This window comes from Larus michahellis, chromosome 1 (assembly GCF_964199755.1).
Source record: "Larus michahellis chromosome 1, bLarMic1.1, whole genome shotgun sequence".
In the NCBI taxonomy this organism is placed as follows: Eukaryota; Metazoa; Chordata; class Aves; order Charadriiformes; family Laridae; genus Larus; species Larus michahellis.
Window position 1 is genome coordinate 136,932,081 of NC_133896.1, and position 18,260 is coordinate 136,950,340.

An 18,260-nucleotide genomic window follows, 5' to 3' on the forward strand; every position below is an offset into this window, starting at 1 on the left:
AGGTGTGACCTTTCCCCCCGGCTCGCTGGCCGTGCGCTGCCCGCTCCTCCGGCCAGAGCCGCCAGAACCTCCTCTTTCTCCTTAAAATCCACCCCGAAAAGTCCCCGCCACTCCCCAGAGCTGCCGTTCCCGGCGGGGACCGGGGGGACAGAGCGACGGCTGCAAGCGGGGAGCGGGCCTGGGGGCGGCGACGGCGGGGGGGTTGCCGGGGGGGGTGGGGGGGGTGCGGCAGGCCACCTCCCGCCGCCGCCACCGTCCTTTGGGGGTCACCCCAAAACTCCGCGGCGACGTTCCAGTGCGACCGGAGCGACCGGCGGCTCCGCTTCCCCGGGCCAGCCCGCCCGCCGCAGCCTCTGATTGGTCGCCGCTGCCCGCCCGGCGCGGAGCCCTGGCCAATGGGGCGGCGCCCGCCGCTGGGGACGCCCATTGAAGGAGACAGGCTGCGCCGCGCCGGCAGCGGGCGGGCGGCTGGGGAAGGTTTGCCAGGCGCGTGCGCAGAGGCGGCCCTGCCGGGCGGCGGCAGAGGCCGCCCGCGCGCTAGGGGGCGCTGCGGCTCGGAGCGGCGCCAGCGGCCGGAACGCACGAGTCAGCCGCAGCCCCGGCCCCGCCGCGCCAGGAGCCGCCGCAGATCCCGCCCGGAGCCGCCGCTCGCTCCCGCCTCACGGCAGCCGCCTGAAGCCCCAACCGCCGCCCCTGCCCGCAGTTCTTCCGCGGCCGAGCGCCCGGCGCCATGCCCAAGAATAAAGGTGAGGCCCCTTCCCCTCCCCTGGGCCTTCTGCGGCCGCCCGACCCTTAGCCGTAGCGGTGCGGCCCGGCCCGGCCCGGGCGCGGCCGCGCTGGGGAGGCCCGGGGATGCCCCCCCCGCCCCCCGCGCCTGCCGCCTCCTCTCACGTGGGAGCCGCCGCGGCCTGGTGCCCGCGGGCGGGGCGGGGAGGGGGCGGAGGAGCTCTCCCGCCCACCCCGCCGAGCCGAGCCGGGCCTGGCCGGGGGCCCGCGGGGCCCCTTCTCCCCTCCTCGGGCGCGGGTCCCGGCTTGGCCCGGCTCGTACGCGGCCCAGCGGCGTGTTGGAGGCCTCTGGGGCTTGGCCGGCCGGGAAGGGGGACGCCCCGGCGGGGTTTGGCTGTCAGGGGCGGCCCGGTGTGCGTCCCCCGCCGTGCGCCCGCTGGGGACCGCGGCTTTTCCCCTTTTCCCCCAACCCGCCGCTGAAAGGAGAAGAAGAAGGAGAGAGAGGAAGGGAAGAGTAGCTTTTTGACAAGCTCTTTTTTATTCTTAACGGTATGATCTGATCTTCTGCGTTTTCATGGAAGAGCGCTTAATCCTGCTGCCACGTGTGTGCCTTTTAAAAAGGGCATCTTCACTTAGAGCGTAAGCTTTCCCCTGAGTATTTCAGGGGTTTCAGCATTAGAGTAACCCCTCGAGTTACTCTTCTGCTCCTCGGTGGGTACCTGCATCGGGTTATCCCACCATTAGTTATGAGGTGTTTGCTAACAGCGGTCACAAAAACTGAAAATGGCGATCTTGCACAAACCCCTGTTGAAGGCTGCTGTCACTCTAGAGCAACCAGATCTTAAATAGTGGAGGCTCTGATCTTCTAATTGCTATGTTACTACTCAATTGAGAATTTAGAGCTAGCAATATTAAAAACAAGCAAAAAAATCTAGATCTGGTTAGGATACTCAAAACAGCCATATAGAGAACAAGCACAGAAATCCCCATAAGTCTGATTATTTCATTCACTGTATTCACAGATGGTAATACATGCTTTTTTCCCCCCTCCCCCTTTTAATTTAGGCAAAGGAGGTAAAAATAGGCGACGAGGTAAGAATGAGAATGAATCAGAAAAAAGAGAACTGGTGTTCAAGGAAGATGGGCAAGGTGAGTTTTTTACTATAGTATGGCAGTGCTGTTTTCAGTCAGACATTGTAAGTAATGTACACTGGAAGTTGATACACAAAGAAAACATCTGTATGTCTGAGAAATATAAAGGTATTGTGGAATAAAGAGAGGTATTCTTACTAGGGTTGTATTTGAATTCTAAATGACACATTGAGTGTAGGAGGAAGACATTAGGGAAAGGGAAATTCTAAGTAGCTTCACCACTTAAGAATGAAGCTTGCCTCTCCTTGACCTTATTATGCTGCTGCGTATAATACAGTATGTATGTAAACATTCCCTAGAAGTCCCTTTAGCAGTTCTGTGTGAGGGTCTGTAAGTACCTGGCTTAGCTGATGTAGTTCAGTGTTGCCAGTAGTTGCTGATTGTCTCTTGGATGCACGGTCACGCTCTCTGTTTTATACCAACTGTAGCATTTCTTGGACCCTTTAATGAGCGCTCCAGCATCACTGACCTGGCAGAACAGTATCTCTGACTGTTCTTCCGCTGTCCCCTGATAGTTTGGTTGAATTGGTTCCTGGGTTGAGATGTCTAACAGTTATTAAAACAGGAGCAATAGGTGAGGTCCTTACTTGGGTGTTGTCAAGTAAAGTAAGCCACAGGAGTGTTCAGCTGGAGGGTGGTGACTCCTCTCCCCTGCCTTTTGGTGACAGTGAGCTCGCCTTCCTTTTGGCTTTCCCTGTGTTGTGTGTCACACTCTTGTGGTTGCTCGCGTATATGTGAGTACTTGCCTAGTGACCAGTTGATCAGCTGGTTTGTTAGAAATACAGGAAAAGTAAATCACTGTAAAAGAAGTGACCGCTGAACTCATTTTTTAAGCTCTTTCTGATATTCTGTGACAGTTGTAAGCAAAAAAAATAATTGATTTCGATGCACCTATAAAACCTAAAATCCTTTCCAACTCCCAAGCAAAATATACTTAATGAAACAATATCAGTTATTAATAGTCTCATGTTGGACTATCTAGCTTGTGCTAAGGAAAGATTTTTAGAATATTGAAATACAGTTCTGGCTAATCGATAAATTTTTTTTCCTGGGTACTATGGGTGGTCAGGTAATGCTAGAATTCTTTCAAGCTTTATAATAATATAATTCTTACAGGCTTTATTCTTTTTAGTTAAATGGTAATGCGTTATGTTGCAAACTTTAATAGCATGTGTGAGGTACTTCAGTAGTGATTTCTGTAACTCAGTAAGGGATGGAGATTAAATACAAGGTGAGAGATTGAGGGTAGGTGTTGGAGAGAAGCTTTGCAGTTTTCAGCTGAAGCCTGGTGCTTGCCTTGCAGGCAGTTTCTGAGACCACCAGAACACATCCTTTCCAGAACAGCTTTTTTTCCCACAGAGCCTCTGCAGAAGGGATTCAGAGTATCAATGGGGTGTACAGGATGCGCCGCTTTCTCCTCTTCCCTCAGTGGTAGCACAAGATTTTTTTCCATTAGGACAGGAGCTGTGAGGCTGTGATAAACTTTCAAACTCTGAGTGTGACTTGACAGCCCTAAAAATTATCTGTAATAAGCGTTTCAAAGGGAACAAAAACATGGGTACAACCAAGAATGAGCAGTGTTTGAAAATGTTAACACCAACAATGATAACAAAAACTGTGATACGTTCAGCAGCCTGTGTGGCTGGCTGATCGCAGCTACTCTCTGCTGGTCATGTTTGATAAAATGTTTCAGCAGATTTTGGTTACAGTGGCAAAAGTTATTGGTTGTTTCATGAAGCTGTATTTGTTTAGAAGTTTTGCTATGTGTTACTGTCTCTTTCAGAATATGCCCAGGTGATCAAGATGTTAGGCAATGGAAGACTGGAGGCATTATGTTTTGATGGTGTGAAGAGGTTATGTCATATTAGAGGGAAACTAAGAAAAAAGGTAATTCTGAAGCATTGCAATAGAAAACAGTGGCGTTATGCATGATATGTACTTGTAAAAATTTACATATGTAGCTCATTGCAAAAGTTAATTTTTCTATTGTTCTTAATATCTTAAGCTTCTTTTTTGATAGTAAACTAGTTTGTACTTCTCTTTGTATTGCCGGCATAAAAATAGGTAGTCTTTGACTTTTGAGTGAAGCACGTAGTTGAAGGTCTGCCTTTGGATATGTATGTTTCGGGGGAGATTTTTAGCTGCTCATGAAATAAGATTTTTTTTGTATTCTAGAAGCTTGTATGTATATGAAATACTACGAAGGTCTCTAATTGTAGTTGGGGAACCTGATGACTATTTGGAAAATCAGCATGTTATATCTGAGACTAGCTCAGTGCTTAGCTTAGCAGAACTTCTGTTAACGTGAAGGCTGACAACCAGCATAGGAAAATAAAGGTGTAAAAGGGTTGTCCAAAGCCACCTCTTTTGTATGCTATTTCACAAAACCGGTAAGAATCAAGGTTTGATACCCCACTTCATTTGGTCTGTGAAGGAACTTGATGATCATAGTCAACTTCTCAGGGGGTGACTTGTTTGGGAAAGTTTCTTCATAGCTTCCCACAGGCACCTCAGGTGCCATCATTTCACTGTCCACTTCATGAGTTCCCAAAACGTTTTCATGCAAAGATGATCTGCAAAAGTTTGTACCTTCAGGGAAGCCAGCTGTACATGTTTGCAGTCTTAACTTTGCCGTCTTCGGATGGTGTCCCCTCTTGCCCTTGTCAGCTTTCCTTTGCTGGTGTGTGCTACAGAGGAGGTCCTCTCAGATAGACAGTCTGTTCTCAATAAAAACAGACGTTCGCTGTGTTCATTCTGGATTGCTCCACCTGTCTTTTTTTGAAGACCAGTGAATGCATGTGTCTTGGTATCAGTATGAGCCCCACTTAGCTGCCTGCAATACACTGCAATAAACGGCTGAAGGTGGTGGAGAATGTGCATAGATAAACGCTAGGTGCTGCAGAATTCATTTCTTGCATCACTTAGCTATTCCTTGTGTCTAAAAGAAAGGAAATCTTCTCAACTGATATATATTCCATCTCCAAAAAAATCAAGCTGACGTGGGATAGAACTATCTTGTGCATTTACATTAGCATGTCCTGTTTTGCAGGCTTCTGGCTTTGGTTTGAGTGATTAGCATAGTCACTTACTAGAAACAACTCCATTCATTTTCCTATGCTTTTCACTGTGCTTGTCCATCACCCTCTTCGCCAGGTTGTTTTGGTTTTTTTTCATTTTTGCCCTTGTGGAGCTCAGCTCACAGGGTGGTGGCTTGATGCATTATTTCTGTTTTCTCAGAAGTTATAACTTAATAATGACCTTGTTGTATAGACGCTCTTCAAAGAAGTTTGATTTGCCTTAGTAATAACTCTGTGACATGTGAAACAATGTATCTATGAGTATTTATGACCTTGGTTTTGCTGTTAAAATATGAAATTGGGTATTTCTGGTTTACTAGTTAGAAAGTGAAAGTGGTGACTCTAGTGAAGTGTTTCACATCTCTCAGAAAACCCAAATGTGCTGTTTGGCTCTTGTTATACAACAAAAGTTGAATTCCTGAAATATAACCTATGTTTTCCTCTTTCAGGTTTGGATAAACACATCTGATATTATATTGGTTGGCTTAAGAGACTACCAGGTAAAAATTCAGTGTAATTTGCCAATGAAGAATATCTTACAAAAAGCTTTATTTAATGTTAAATTGCAGCAGGTATCATGAGGAAATTCCTGTCTAACTTTCTTTGAATTTGTAGTTGGTTGTGCTAAATCATGACTTTTAGTTGCCATCTATTACAGAAAGATTGTCATGAGTAGACGACAAACTCTGGTTCAACTTGTTCTTCTAAATTGCACCCTGAGACTTTGTGAGTGAAGGTGCTTACTGGCATCACACCTGACCTTTTTTTTCCAGGCGTAGCTGTCTGATGCTTGGATCCTGTGATATAAGGGAGATTGAGCCAAGCAACAAATACCTTATTGTGATAATCTGAATTTTTGGTAATCAGAATTTTGGAGCCTTGATGTTTAGGCTCTTACCCTAAGAGGCCAATTGATCAGTGATTAGTTTCTACTTAAATTTCAAAAAATGGAGTAGCATAATTTTACCTAATGTAAAGGTTAATGGAAAACAGGTGTCGAATTTTCATTAGGTAAATGCTTTTTCTTGAACGTTTGCATTGTCATCTGTTGTTTGAAGATAGATTCTGCTTCTGAAACATACGTTAGAGTTGTAAAACATTTAAGATACTATCATTTACTGTATGTATTAAACTACTTAAAACTAGAAAGTTTTGACACTTTCTGACTTACCATAAAACACCTCACTATCTGTGTTCTCTGAAGAAAGATTAATTTCAAAGGCATGAAATTAAACTTCTCGAATGACTTATAATAGGAGAAAATTAAGTTATCGCCCATAAGAAATTAAGATATTCTGCAAATGAGCATTTTATACTTCAGACTTAAAGGAACTGGAGGGGAAGGAGGAAAAAGATACTCTTCTATAAATAATATAGATGTTATTCTTCTATAAATAATTCAGGTGTTACTAGTCTGCTGAGGTTAATAGGGAGGTTTTTTTCTTCATAGGTGACTAATCAATTCTAATAAATCCTTATTTAGGATAACAAGGCTGATGTTATTCTAAAGTACAATGCAGATGAAGCTAGAAGTCTGAAAGCGTATGGGGAGCTTCCTGAACATGGTAAGAATCTTTTCACTTAAAATTGCATGTTCATATTGGACAAGAATATTCAGTCTGTCTTGACTTGGTTTGAGTGCGCTCCTTAACTTCTCTAAATTCCTTCTTAGCTAAAATCAACGAAACAGACACATTTGGTCCTGGAGATGATGATGAAATCCAGTTTGATGATATTGGAGATGATGATGAAGATATTGATGACGTAAGTAGTAAATATATATTTTGTATCGTATGCTTGAAACTGTCGTCTTTGTCAATAAGCTGTTTTTCATGGTTTTAGAGCAAGGAAAATAATACATTGATGTTCAGAATAGCTCACCTTCTCAGGGACTGCTTCAGAAAGTGGTGTGGATGTACGCATGCCAGCTTTCTGTTCTCACTGTCCTACAATTGTTGACCTCTAAGCTAGTAGCATGCTTAGTGACATACTATTAAAACACACATGGAGAGCAGTCTTCTGCTTAAAGAAGATGCTTAAAAGAAAATCAAAGTTGTTTGACCCCAAAGAGCTAGAGTTGCGTAGCAGCGTTCATTCAAATGATTTTGTGTGTGTACATATATGTGTGTGTGTGCACATGTGCGTGAGGGGTTGCAGTTATGCAAGTCGATGACTACATCCATGGATGTAGCTGAGTATGTTCATATTGAAGGAACTGAGTGTAGCTCTCAGGACTGCTCTCTGAAGTGTAAGCTCCTTACAAGCGGCTCATGATGGAAAGCAGACGGTATAGGAAGGTTTAGCAGACTAGTAGGATTTCCCTGTGTCCCCTGCACAGTAGGCAAGAAAGACCTCTCGGGGAGCAGGCACGAAGGCTGGTGGGTCAGCTCCTGTGCCGTGTAGGGCAGCTGTGGCCAGCTCAGTCGAGGCAGGGTGAGCCATGAACTGCTGATGGACTGGACACCAGCTGCTGGAACGGGTCACAGGGCATGTAGGTGTTTTGGGGAACTGCATGAATATGTGTGGGTTTCACGTATTCACGTTGCCGTAGTTTTAACAACCTCAGTATCTAATAATAACTACAGAAATAATGAAGGGATTTGTGGTTTTAAAAAAACAAAGACTTGAAGTCTCCGTTTTTGTTTACATAAAAATCATAAAAAGCTGCATCTTAGTAGTTACTGAAGTTAACCGTAATCCTGAATTTACAGATTGCCGCAGTAAGTTGTGTTACTGCTTATCACTAAGCCGTAATAACTGACCATGCACACTCATAAATTGTAGTAGTAAAATTGTTACAATTCAAATTATTTAGAATCTGCCGTGAAATGTTTTGGAAGTTGGTGTGCTTTATTTTGCAGTTGAGACATGAATGTGTGCAGGGTCAACTCGCTGAGAGGATAAGTAGTAACTTACTGAGCCAGTGAGTTGAGTTAACTTAATTGGATAGACTGTTCTAAGTATATTATTATGTTTTAATTCTTCATCTTTTTAGTCTTCTCTCTCTGAGTTGGCAATATGACTAACTCCCTTTAAATGCTTACATTATTTTGACCTTTTTGAGGTTCTCAATATATGATGCCTTAGATCAAATATTTAAAAAATATCAAAGTTCTGATGCATTTTTCTTCAGACTTTTGAAAATTGCACTTTGGACCTGTCAGTGGTTGAGTTTACTGAAGATTTAGCTTACTGAAACTAGAAACACTTTCTAGTACTGCATGCTTTTAATAATGAAGCTATTGTAAAATGTCAAAGTGATAAGTAGCTGTAGGAATATTGGAATAATAAAATTTGCCAACTAATGGATCTTTGTGTGGGATAATGGATTTAAGTGAGCAGCTATGCAATACAATATTGATATCATGCTTTAAGAAAGGAAAAGGCATAAAGAGATAAAATATGAATAACCTCTCTGAGGATCATCCTAGTCTGTCTAGAATGAAGTGTGGCTTCCAAGGTCATAGTTAACGTGAAAGACTTGGCGGAGCCTTTCCTTTATTGTTTACGTCAGAAGAATGGCTCAAAAATGGTTCATTTGGCCACCAAGTTGATCTGGATAGTTGTTACTTCAGGAAGTTACCCCTAAACTAGGTTTTGTTTTCATTTGTGAGAATCGTGGGCGGGTTTATCCCTGAACTATTTATGCGTAATTATATTGGCAGAACTGCTCACCTGCGTAACTACAGTATCACAACAATGGTGGTGGGCATGGAAGAGGAGAGTCATTGGTCGCGTGTTAAGAAAACGGGATATGAGCTGAGGCAAAAAAAGTACTGTACCGAGTTCAGGAAGTCTCTAGCGTAAAGACGGAGTTGCTTGTTGAAAAATGGATGTGAATTAAATACACGATGTGGTGTTTTTGCTTTTCAGATCTAATTTGGAACAGAGGTTTACATTCCGACTTTTCTCCTCCGAGGATTGTTCTACATTGATATTTCGATTATTTTTTGGGTGAAGTCCCTTTCTTTTAAGAAGACTGAAAATTCTCAGTAAAGAGTGTAGTTTGTTACATCAAAAGGATTTATTTTCAATGTTTGTTTTAAAGTATTTATATTTCTTTAGAAACGGATAATGCTGGATTATCACAAAGGTTCAATGAAATGCCACAAATATTTTGTCTCCTCACCAATTAGAGCTTTTACCTCTGGATGTAAGTGAGATACAGTGACACGGGCTGTAAAAGACTGCATTTTTCCCTCTTCTGCTTTCATCACTACAATTCCAGTTAAACTTGTATTTTGGAATAAAAATTGTTTACCCTGTAATTATCATGGATTTTGATTAAATACAAATACCCAGTTCGGATTAGTATCAAATCATACTATGCAGTGTCTGTCCTTAGACCCCTTGCCTTGATGTTAACTTTAAAAAGATTTTGATAATATAAAAGGAAGGCAGAAATCTGCATTTAAATTCATAATGCATGATGAATCTGCTTTTCATGTCTAGTAGCATGCTGCTATTTTTATACTGATTTTGATAATTAAAAACACTCATTATTGCAGAGATGTAAATTTGCCAGAGCGGAGGGGTAGGGGAGAAGTAAGGATAAAAAGTAAGCAGCATCTCAAATTTGCAGTTGTTAAAAACTGTCTTGTATGCATAGGTAGTCTGTCTTGTAAGTACAGTAGTCCAAGCTGTAGTTGCAGAAGATGAACACTGGGTGGCACCCAACTTAACAGGGATACATTAATACGGAACATTAACAGTTGGGTTTGTACTGAGAAATCCGTAAAATAGTTTTTTCCCCCAAAGCGAATGCTTAACATTCTTGATAAGTTAAACATGTAGAATATTTTTTACACTATAGAAAAGGTTATGTTAAGAGTAGAGTTTTATTTTAATCTTAAATTCCGTGCATTGTAAGGTACACCGTTAAAGCTTATGTGAACGTTGAATAACAATATAAGTGAGAAAATAAACTTGGGTCAAACGTAGGAAAAGAATCTTTTCATCCAGAATAAATGACTGAAACAAACTAATGGAAAGATTCTTCCTCCACCTTCAGACTGGAGGAGTCAGTTAAGAAGCTGAATAAAGACTAACATCATCATGCAAATATTATTTTGTGATAGCCTTAGTTTCTTTGTCTTCAATTATGTATTTAACAGCTCTGAAAGCAGGTTAATGGAGAACTTCCTTTTGTGCCATAAAAATCTGATTCTTGACACTTGTATTCGTTATACAGTCTTTTTGGTATGATGTAAAGTGACTACCCCAATAGATAAAAACAAAATGGCTTTAAACATGGAGTGGCCTCATTGCTTTACATGATTTTTAAGGAGGAGTTCCGTGCTACATTTGAACTGCCAGTGCATTTGCGAAAAGGTCTTCTCTTTTTACTTTTTTTCTTTAATTATAGTGTCTGTTTTCCTTACATGGATCTGGTATCTCATTCTAGGAGTAACGTTTTCTAAATATTAAGTAAGTTCGCCAAACGCTTCATGGGTTTTAAATATTTGTTGCAGAAACTTGCAAAGTATTGGGAAAAGTTACTACCAATACAATATTCCTACTCCACTGACCTTAAAGTATATGAATTTACTGTCTGTATGCCTGTAAGGTTCAATTGTGGAGCAACATAAATGCTGTGAGGTTTCAGGATGAGGTTTATAAACCATTCCCTAGTTCATTGGTTTCCTCAGCGTATTAAGCTGTGAGCAGCTCTGAAAATGGTTAAAAGCTCTCAAACCTGATCTTGAGGCGCAAGTGCGGAAGGTAGGTGTCTGTTCTTTCAGTTGTGCTAGCAGAAAGGTTAATGATTAAATTACAGTGAATATTTACTCAAGATATGGATTTTGTGGAAATTATGCTCGCCAAAACCGATCTTATACATGGAGGAAAAATGCAGAGTGCATGGTCAGTGGCGGGGAGAAATAAAAACGAATACACTGTTGAAAGGAGCTTATTTCACTGTTCTCACTGGAGTTCTCCAGTGTTAACAGAGAGACTTCAACTGTGGGGCAGAGGTGAAACTCTGTTCCTGACAGAATTGGTTATGGTTTGCCCTGAGGTTCCTTCCAGTCTTCATTGCTCCCAGGCTCGTGTCTGGCTCAGCCTAAACTCTGCAGACTTTTTAAGGAAATTTCCTATTTATTATTTTCTTATCAATGCTCTGGCTCATCTGGTTTCTACTTACACGCTTATCTTGAATACACTTCCTCATCTTGTTCCTCTGTCCGCTGCTAAAGCTCCTTTCACAGACCAGTGGAGGCAGCTTTATGTTGTCCCTTCTTGCTTCTCTTTTCTTTGAGGTCGGGGGGGAAGCAGCTTGCACAAGGAGCTCTTTTCAGTGCCTCCATGCAAAGAACGGTGGTAGAAGAGCAGCTGCCAGGTGGAGGATTGCAAGATTGCTGACTGTAAAGCCATGAAAGTCGCTCCATCTGTAAGACTATTTTCTAGATAAATTTTTTAACAATTCTTGTTTCACTTTGGGAGCTGCTGCTGGCTTTTTAGCTATAGTGTAAAATTGAAAGGAGGGATTCAAACATTAATTCCCTGCAGCTAAAGTGTGAACTTTGTGTTCGCTGTTTCCCACTTTGAGATCTTCCTTGTGATTAAAACGTTGAAACGTGATTTTTGTTTATCATTCCAAATCTTCTTTGTCCCTTCACCTTATAATAGGGGCAGCTGTGCGTTTGTTTGAACAGTCCTAATGCTTTTCCACCCTAATCCTCAGCAGATGCAGTCCAGAGAGACATGCTAATTGAAAAAAAGTACATGGTTTTAAAACCAAAAACCTCTCCTTATGGAAGAGGAGGAGGAGCCAGCAACACATAGTTGTTGAGTTCCGCACCATTTACTTGTTACTACTGATAGGTTTTATCATGTGATTGTGCACTGTATGTGCTAGTGTGCATCTATGTGCTGCTATGAGCTAGTGCCATACATATATATGATACATACTGTACATATATATGGTACTTTATATATATATATGCACAATTAAATCAGTGTACAGTATACAAGCTGGTAGTGGTTAGGCTGGTGCAATGATTGCTCTGGGTGATCTGACATCCGAGTGATGTCCATGAATCAAAATGAGCCAATGACCGAGGGTGACACTCCGCTCGGTGTGGTACCGGCTGTACTCCTGACCAGCTTCTTCAGGATGAACCGACAAGACTCTCGTGGCACGTCTAGGTTGTGAACTAATGCTGGGATTGCTGCTCCCGGGGCCCCCTGGTGATAACGTCTGGAGAAGAGGAGGCTGAGCAGAGACCTTATCGCTCTCTACAACTACCTGACAGGAAGTTGTAGCAAGGGGGGGTCGGTTTCTTCTCCCAAGTAACAGGCAATAGGACAAGAGGAAACAGCCTCAAGTTGCGCCAGGGGAGGTTTAGGGTGGATATTAAGAAAAATTTCTTCACAGAAAGGGTTATCAAGCATTGGAACAGGCTGCCTGGGGAAGTGGAGGAATCGCCATCCCTGGAGGTATTTAAAAGACGGGTAGACGTGGCAGTTAGGGACATGGTTTAGTGGTGGCTTTGTCAGTGTTAGGCTGATGGTTGGACTTGATGATCTGAAAGGTCCCTTCCAACCCAGGTAATTCTATGATTCAGGTGAGTTGGGGTGTTGACTGTTCCTGCTGTTGGGCACGCTCCAGTCAAAGCCATAGTTACTTGCTGTTATTGAACACGAATATCATGGGACTTGACTACCTGTATCGTATGGTTCCCTAGAGGACTCAAGCCTAGCTTTTCATCTGTGGATGACACTGCTGTCCTGTAGGTAGTTTGACCCTTTCATAGAAGTGAGGACTTGGAAGTTAAAATAAGCGTTGCCTTTTGGAGGATGTGCGGGAAGAGGGAAGTATTATGTGAAATAATCTTGGAGTAGTCTGAGTGCAGCTTTATTTGTCCCTTTAAACTTGAGGCCCGTTGCTGGCTGTTGTGAAGGTAGCTGTTGGCAATGGTTTCTCATTTTGATACAAACCAGTGAATCTTCAGAATGTATTTCTCAGGCTGCGTATGCCCTTCCCTTTGGAGAAGGAGGGAGAAGAGGTGAGCAGGAAGGATGCCTTTCCTTTATTATTCTTATCACCGCAAGCATGAGTCACAGTTCCAATTAATTAATTCAGGTCGCTTGTGCTATATTTTGCCCATCAAATTTAATGCCAGAGATCAACTTTGTGATTATAAAATACAATCTCAACCAAATAGAGAGGCAAGCTGAAAATAGTGAGTACCTTCACATAGTAATTCCATCTAGGAAGTAGGTACCGGCAGCAGGGTACCACGAGAAGCATCCAAAGACTTGTGCTTGTTTGCTCCTGGGCCACACTTGGGATCCAGATGTTTTAATTACACCGATTATGGTGTAATTTCCTTTGGATCCTTAGTGGGACAAAAATACTTTAAAAAAAAATGTATAGATGAGACTGTGTTGTCTGTCCTATGAGTTAGCTTTCCTTAATGTTTTTTCCAATGTGTTTGTAGACGGAGAGGACTCTTGCACAGCAGTTTTACTTACATCCAGGCGGTCAGCTCAAGAAAGGAGCGCTTAATCAGAAGCTGAAAGAGACTTGATAACAGTTAAGGGGCCTTAACTTACTGCATCACTTGCCAAACAGAAAATTCTCTTTTGCAGTGCTCTTACTGTATTTTGCAGGCGCCTCGTTCTTCCCTCTTGTAAAGCGGGTAGCTCCTGTAGGCTGTGATGGTGTTGGAGTCTCTTCTGCAGTCACTGGCATCTGGATTCCTTAATCAGCCCTACTCTTCTTTATGGTTAAGTTAATTAATTTTGTTCCCAACTGAGGAAGGTCGTCAGCAAAATGCCCTTGCCTGTTTGGCCTCTGGAGGGAGCAGACAAGCAAAAAAAGAAAACCGACCTTGGCAGATTAGAGCAAGCAGATTGCCTCGACTTCTCGGTAGGAGCTTCTATCGCTGGGTTTCAGGGACTCTGAGATGCCCGGTGTCTGCAATAATTATTGCCAGCAATGGAAACACTTAAGAATTTGTTGGGGGTTTTTTTAAGTTTTTTGAAGTAGGTCACCTTCTTCTTAAAAAACAAGCTGATTCAAGCACGTAAGTACGGGCTGAGGTGCAAGCCTGTCACTGGGAGCAACACACGATGGGTACTGCTGTTTCTACCCCTAATAAATATAGGGAAGAGCAGCAGATACACTGGAGGATCCCCATGGGACACCCAGACCTGCGTGGTTTATATACGTTCCACCGTCAGTGGTACCTGCTGTCAGGAAGGGTTCGGCTTTGTGACAATCCTGGAGACGGTGACAGGACTCTCTGCAGCTCCTGTGTTAGTCTCTGTGCTTAGAGAGGAAAGCCAGGTGCTGCGGAGCCCCTGAGGAAACAGCTTCTGACTTACAAGGCTTTAAAACTAATTGTAGCAGACAGTGGTGGGGGTGGGGAAAGACGCATTAATGAGGTTTCGGAGAAGATTTTTGCTCCCTGATCTGGTGGAAAGATCTCCCCTGCCCCTGGCTGAAAACTGGAGATGTGTACAGAAACTGCAGCGGTTAAAGCTGTAGTCCTGGAGACTCGCTGAGAAGCCCAAGACCCTGAAAAGGCGTGGAAGACCTTGCCTTCTTCTAAACCTATGGGCAGTGACTGTCCCAACCTGCCTTGTCAAATTGCTCTGGAACAGGTCTGGGATGTTAATTATCGACTGATGCAGCAGGTGGCTGACCAGAGGGAGTCTTGCAACAGCTCAGTCATAGGGACCCTTGTGTCTTGAGCAAATAAAAATACACAGCTAGATCCTAAGTTTTGCTGAAAATGGCAGAAGTAGCCAGTGCTACGTTAAGCGTGTAAGGTGTGACGGAATATATAGAGATGGATCTTCAGATTGCTGATATAACCTCACAGTTCTCTGCTGCTAATTGACTGCAGTGTAGGAACCTGAATAGAAATGAAATGGAAGAAGCCACAGATCAGTTTTTAGTGTGTGTAGGGGTAGGTTTCCCCTAGATTTGGGAGACAGCTTCTTAAACTCTGGAGAGGTAGTGGTTAGACTTCTGCAGCTCTTAGCCTGACCAGAAGGACTTGCAGTATCTTATTTTTTGTGAACCTGTGGCTTATGAAATTTTTAATGGAATGTTTGGTTCTTCACACCTAAACGGCACTAGCCACTTTGGAAAAGAAAAAGTGTGGGTGCATCCATTGATTTTAATGTTCATGAAGATGTTGGATGGTTCTGCCGGCCCTGTTAGCTGAAAACATCTTAAAATACGCCCTAAGACCCATTGGCATGGTTGTCCAGTCCTACTGTATTCCCCTTGAGTGACCAGGGCAGAAGTAATGGGCACCCTGTATCCCACTGTGGTTGTCAGTGACATCCCCTTAATAGCAGCTTATACCACTTGCAACCTGGTAATGTGTCTTTGCACCACTACTGTTAACCACAGTATTGGCGAGTCAGCAGAAAACTCTTCCCAAAATAGGACACCAGTTTCACAAAAGTGTTGGAAATGTACAACAGCGTAGGGATTGTTTCACTAAAAATGTGAATGTGACACCTGTAAGTGGAACAAATGCTGTCACCGGTGTATTGTTACGCTACCATCAACTAATGAAGCAATTGTTGAAAAGTAAGTGGAAAAAGCTGAAATTAGCTAGTGCTCCTCTGTATTTAATTACACTGTAAACCTCAACAGCCTCCTTCTCTGCCCAGTTTGAACTGATGCTATCGTATTGCTGGGTGTACGTTTTGTCTACAAAGGCAGGAAGAGTGATCTCATGCTTCATGAAATGTTTTCAATTGAACTGCTGCAAAGTTACTGTTTAGGACTACAAAAGTCAAGGTTAACTGTTAATAGAGGATAATACAGAAAATAATATTGTAACTAAGAAAGAGAAAATAATACAGCCAGTAGCTGAATATATATGTGTTGTTACAGGCAGCTTAGGTTAACCTAGCAATAGTTATATGGGCAGATGTTAGAGAATGAAAAAACATTGAAGATGTGTCTGATGTGTGTCAGAGGGACCTTCACAGGCTTGAGAGGTGGGCCCATGACAACTCATGAAGTTCAACCAGGCCAAGTGCAAGGTCCTGGACCTAGGTCGGGGCAATCCCAAGCACAAATACAGGCCGGGCAGAGAATGGATTGGGAGCAGCCCTGAGAAGGACTTGGGGATGTTGGTTGATGAGAAGCTCAACATGAGCTGGCAATGTGCACTCGCAGCCCAGAAAGCCAACCGCATCCTGGGCCACATAAAAAGAAGTGTGGCCAACGGGTCAAGGGAGGTGATTCTCACTCTCTTCTCTGTTCTGGTGAGACCCCACCTGGAGTACTGCGTCCAGCTCTGGAGTCCTCAGCACAAGATGGATATGGACCTGTTGGAGAGGGTCCAGAGGAGGGGCACAAAAATGCTCAGAGGGCTGGAGCACCTCTCCTGTGAGGACAGGCTGAGACAGTTGTGGTTGTTCAGCCTAGAGAAGAAATGGCTTCAGGGAGACCTTATAGCAGCCTTCCAGTACCTAAAGGGGGTCTACAAGAAAGCTGGAGAGGGACTTTTTACAAGGGCGTGTAGTGACAGGACGAGGGGGTAATGGCTTCAAACTGGAACAGGGGAGATTTAGATCAGGGATCAGGAAGAAATTGTTCACTGTAAGGGTGGTGAGGCACCGGAACAGGTTGCCCAGGGAAGTTGTAGATGCCCCATCCCTGGAAGTGTTCAAGGCCAGGCTGGATGGGGCTTTGAGAAGCCTGGCCTAGTGGGAGGTGTCCCTGCCCATGGCAGGGGGTTGGAACTAAATGATCTTTAAGGTCCCTTCCAACCCAAACCATTCTATAAGTCTGTGATTCTATGATTTAGGGCATGGGGAAGCATTTAGAAGAAACAGCTTGAGTGCCAAGTAGACAATAACTTTTCACTGAGAAGATAGCATGATTGTTTCTGATTGCTCCTATAGGTTGACATCTTCTAAATCAATTAAAATAATAAAAGGGGGAAGGGAGAAGGGTATGGCACTTAATAGTTTCCTTTAATACCCAAGCCCTCCTTAAAACAGGTAATTTCCTTAACATAATTATCATTTGCACATGTGACTGTAGAAAATGCTAGTTTATATTTTATATTCTTCATTCATATTGCACCGTAAGGGTAAGTAAGTATCTCTTCATCTTCCTATGAAAACCTGATTCTTATGAGACAAAGTCCTTGAACTCATGATTGCTCAGTTAATGTTGGGTGATCGTGTGTATTTCTTTAGCTTCATTTTTTTTGCCATCCACACATTACACTGGTTCTCTCATACTGCTCGTTGGTGAGATTTCTCAAGGGACTTCTGCATCTCTTTCCTCTATCATGAGAAATATTGTTATTATGGGACCACAGTGCTTTTCCTAATAGCTTAATATGCTTTAATAACTATCCTTTCCATGTCATTCCTGTAAAAAATAGTATTCTTTTTATTTTACTTCAACATACCAAGTGGATGAACTTGGTAGCAGCAGCAGCTACTCTTTTTCCTAAGGACACGGTTCAGTAGATGACAGTGTTCCTTCCAATGGCTAACTAAGCATATATTGCTGCAGAGACCAGCTTCAGGGCAGGTAAGACTGCGCTGGGGAAGGGATCTGCAGCGAAAAGGGCCAACAAAAAGCTCTTTTGGGGGCTTTTGGAAGCTGGCAAAAGCCCTCGGCCTGTGCTGAGGGCTGTCAGCTGGTGGGCGGCTGCTGAGGGAGCCTGGGGCGGAGACAGCACCTCCCCCGGCTGATCAAGCCACCAGGTTATAAGAAGCCTCCGGGAGGGCAGGAACTCGTCCCTGGCCACAGAGCAACCAGTGCTCACCCCAACTGACCGTCGAGTCACAAGGGGTCACTTGTGTGTAGAGATCCAGCCGTGGTTGCTACCCGGTCAAAGGCTGCTGTTAAAAAATCTGTGGGCACCCAGACAGAGGCCCCACACGAACATATGGGCGTCCAGGCCTCGGGCTGCAGAGAGTGCCGGAGCCTGGCACTCGCGACGGAGGGCAGCAGAGACAACACCTGTGTCAGATGTGAACAGGTAAATGATCTGCTCGTTCTGGTGGCTGAGCTGAAGGCAGAAGTGGAGAGGCTGAGGAGTATCAGGGAATGTGAGAGGGAGAGTGACTGGTGGACCCACTCCCTGAGAGAAAGGGAACAGGGTGAGGCCCCACACAAATCAGGGGACCCCCTCCCGTCTCGTCACCAGGCAGTAGGAGGGGATGGCAGAGAAGAGGGGGAATGGAAACAGGTCCCTGCTCGGGGAAGCAGGCGAATCCCCTCCCGGCCCCTCACACCTTCCCAGTTGCCCTTGCAGAACAGGTATGGAGTCCTGCAGGAGGAACTGGCTGTTGGAGAGGAGGATGATA

At 43.9% G+C, this 18,260-nt stretch overlaps 1 protein-coding gene across 2 annotated transcripts; it reads left to right on the forward strand.

Annotated features, from left to right (window-relative positions):
- Positions 1 to 459: 459 nt before the first annotated feature.
- EIF1AX (eukaryotic translation initiation factor 1A X-linked) lies at positions 460 to 10,204 on the forward strand. Of its 2 annotated transcripts, XM_074605158.1 has the most exons (7): positions 460 to 746; positions 1,792 to 1,875; positions 3,662 to 3,765; positions 5,405 to 5,455; positions 6,439 to 6,520; positions 6,628 to 6,719; positions 8,829 to 10,204. In XM_074605158.1, exons 1-7 carry the CDS (start codon positions 731 to 733, stop codon positions 8,832 to 8,834), a joined length of 435 nt encoding a protein of 144 aa, XP_074461259.1. In that variant the 5' UTR covers positions 460 to 730; the 3' UTR covers positions 8,835 to 10,204. The 2 variants fall into 2 exon arrangements, with proteins under 2 accessions (XP_074461259.1, XP_074461268.1); XM_074605167.1 differs by lacking the exon at positions 1,792 to 1,875 and having other exon boundaries at positions 509 to 746.
- The last annotated feature ends 8,056 nt before the right edge of the window (positions 10,205 to 18,260 follow it).

What these genes read in the sequence shown, in the direction of transcription:
- EIF1AX (XM_074605158.1), top strand. An exon ending in TTGGCTTAAGAGACTACCAG is followed by an intron (nt 5,456 to 6,438) that starts GTAAAAATTCAG and finishes ATCCTTATTTAG; the next exon opens with GATAACAAGGCTGATGTTAT. An exon ending in TGGGGAGCTTCCTGAACATG is followed by an intron (nt 6,521 to 6,627) that starts GTAAGAATCTTT and finishes ATTCCTTCTTAG; the next exon opens with CTAAAATCAACGAAACAGAC.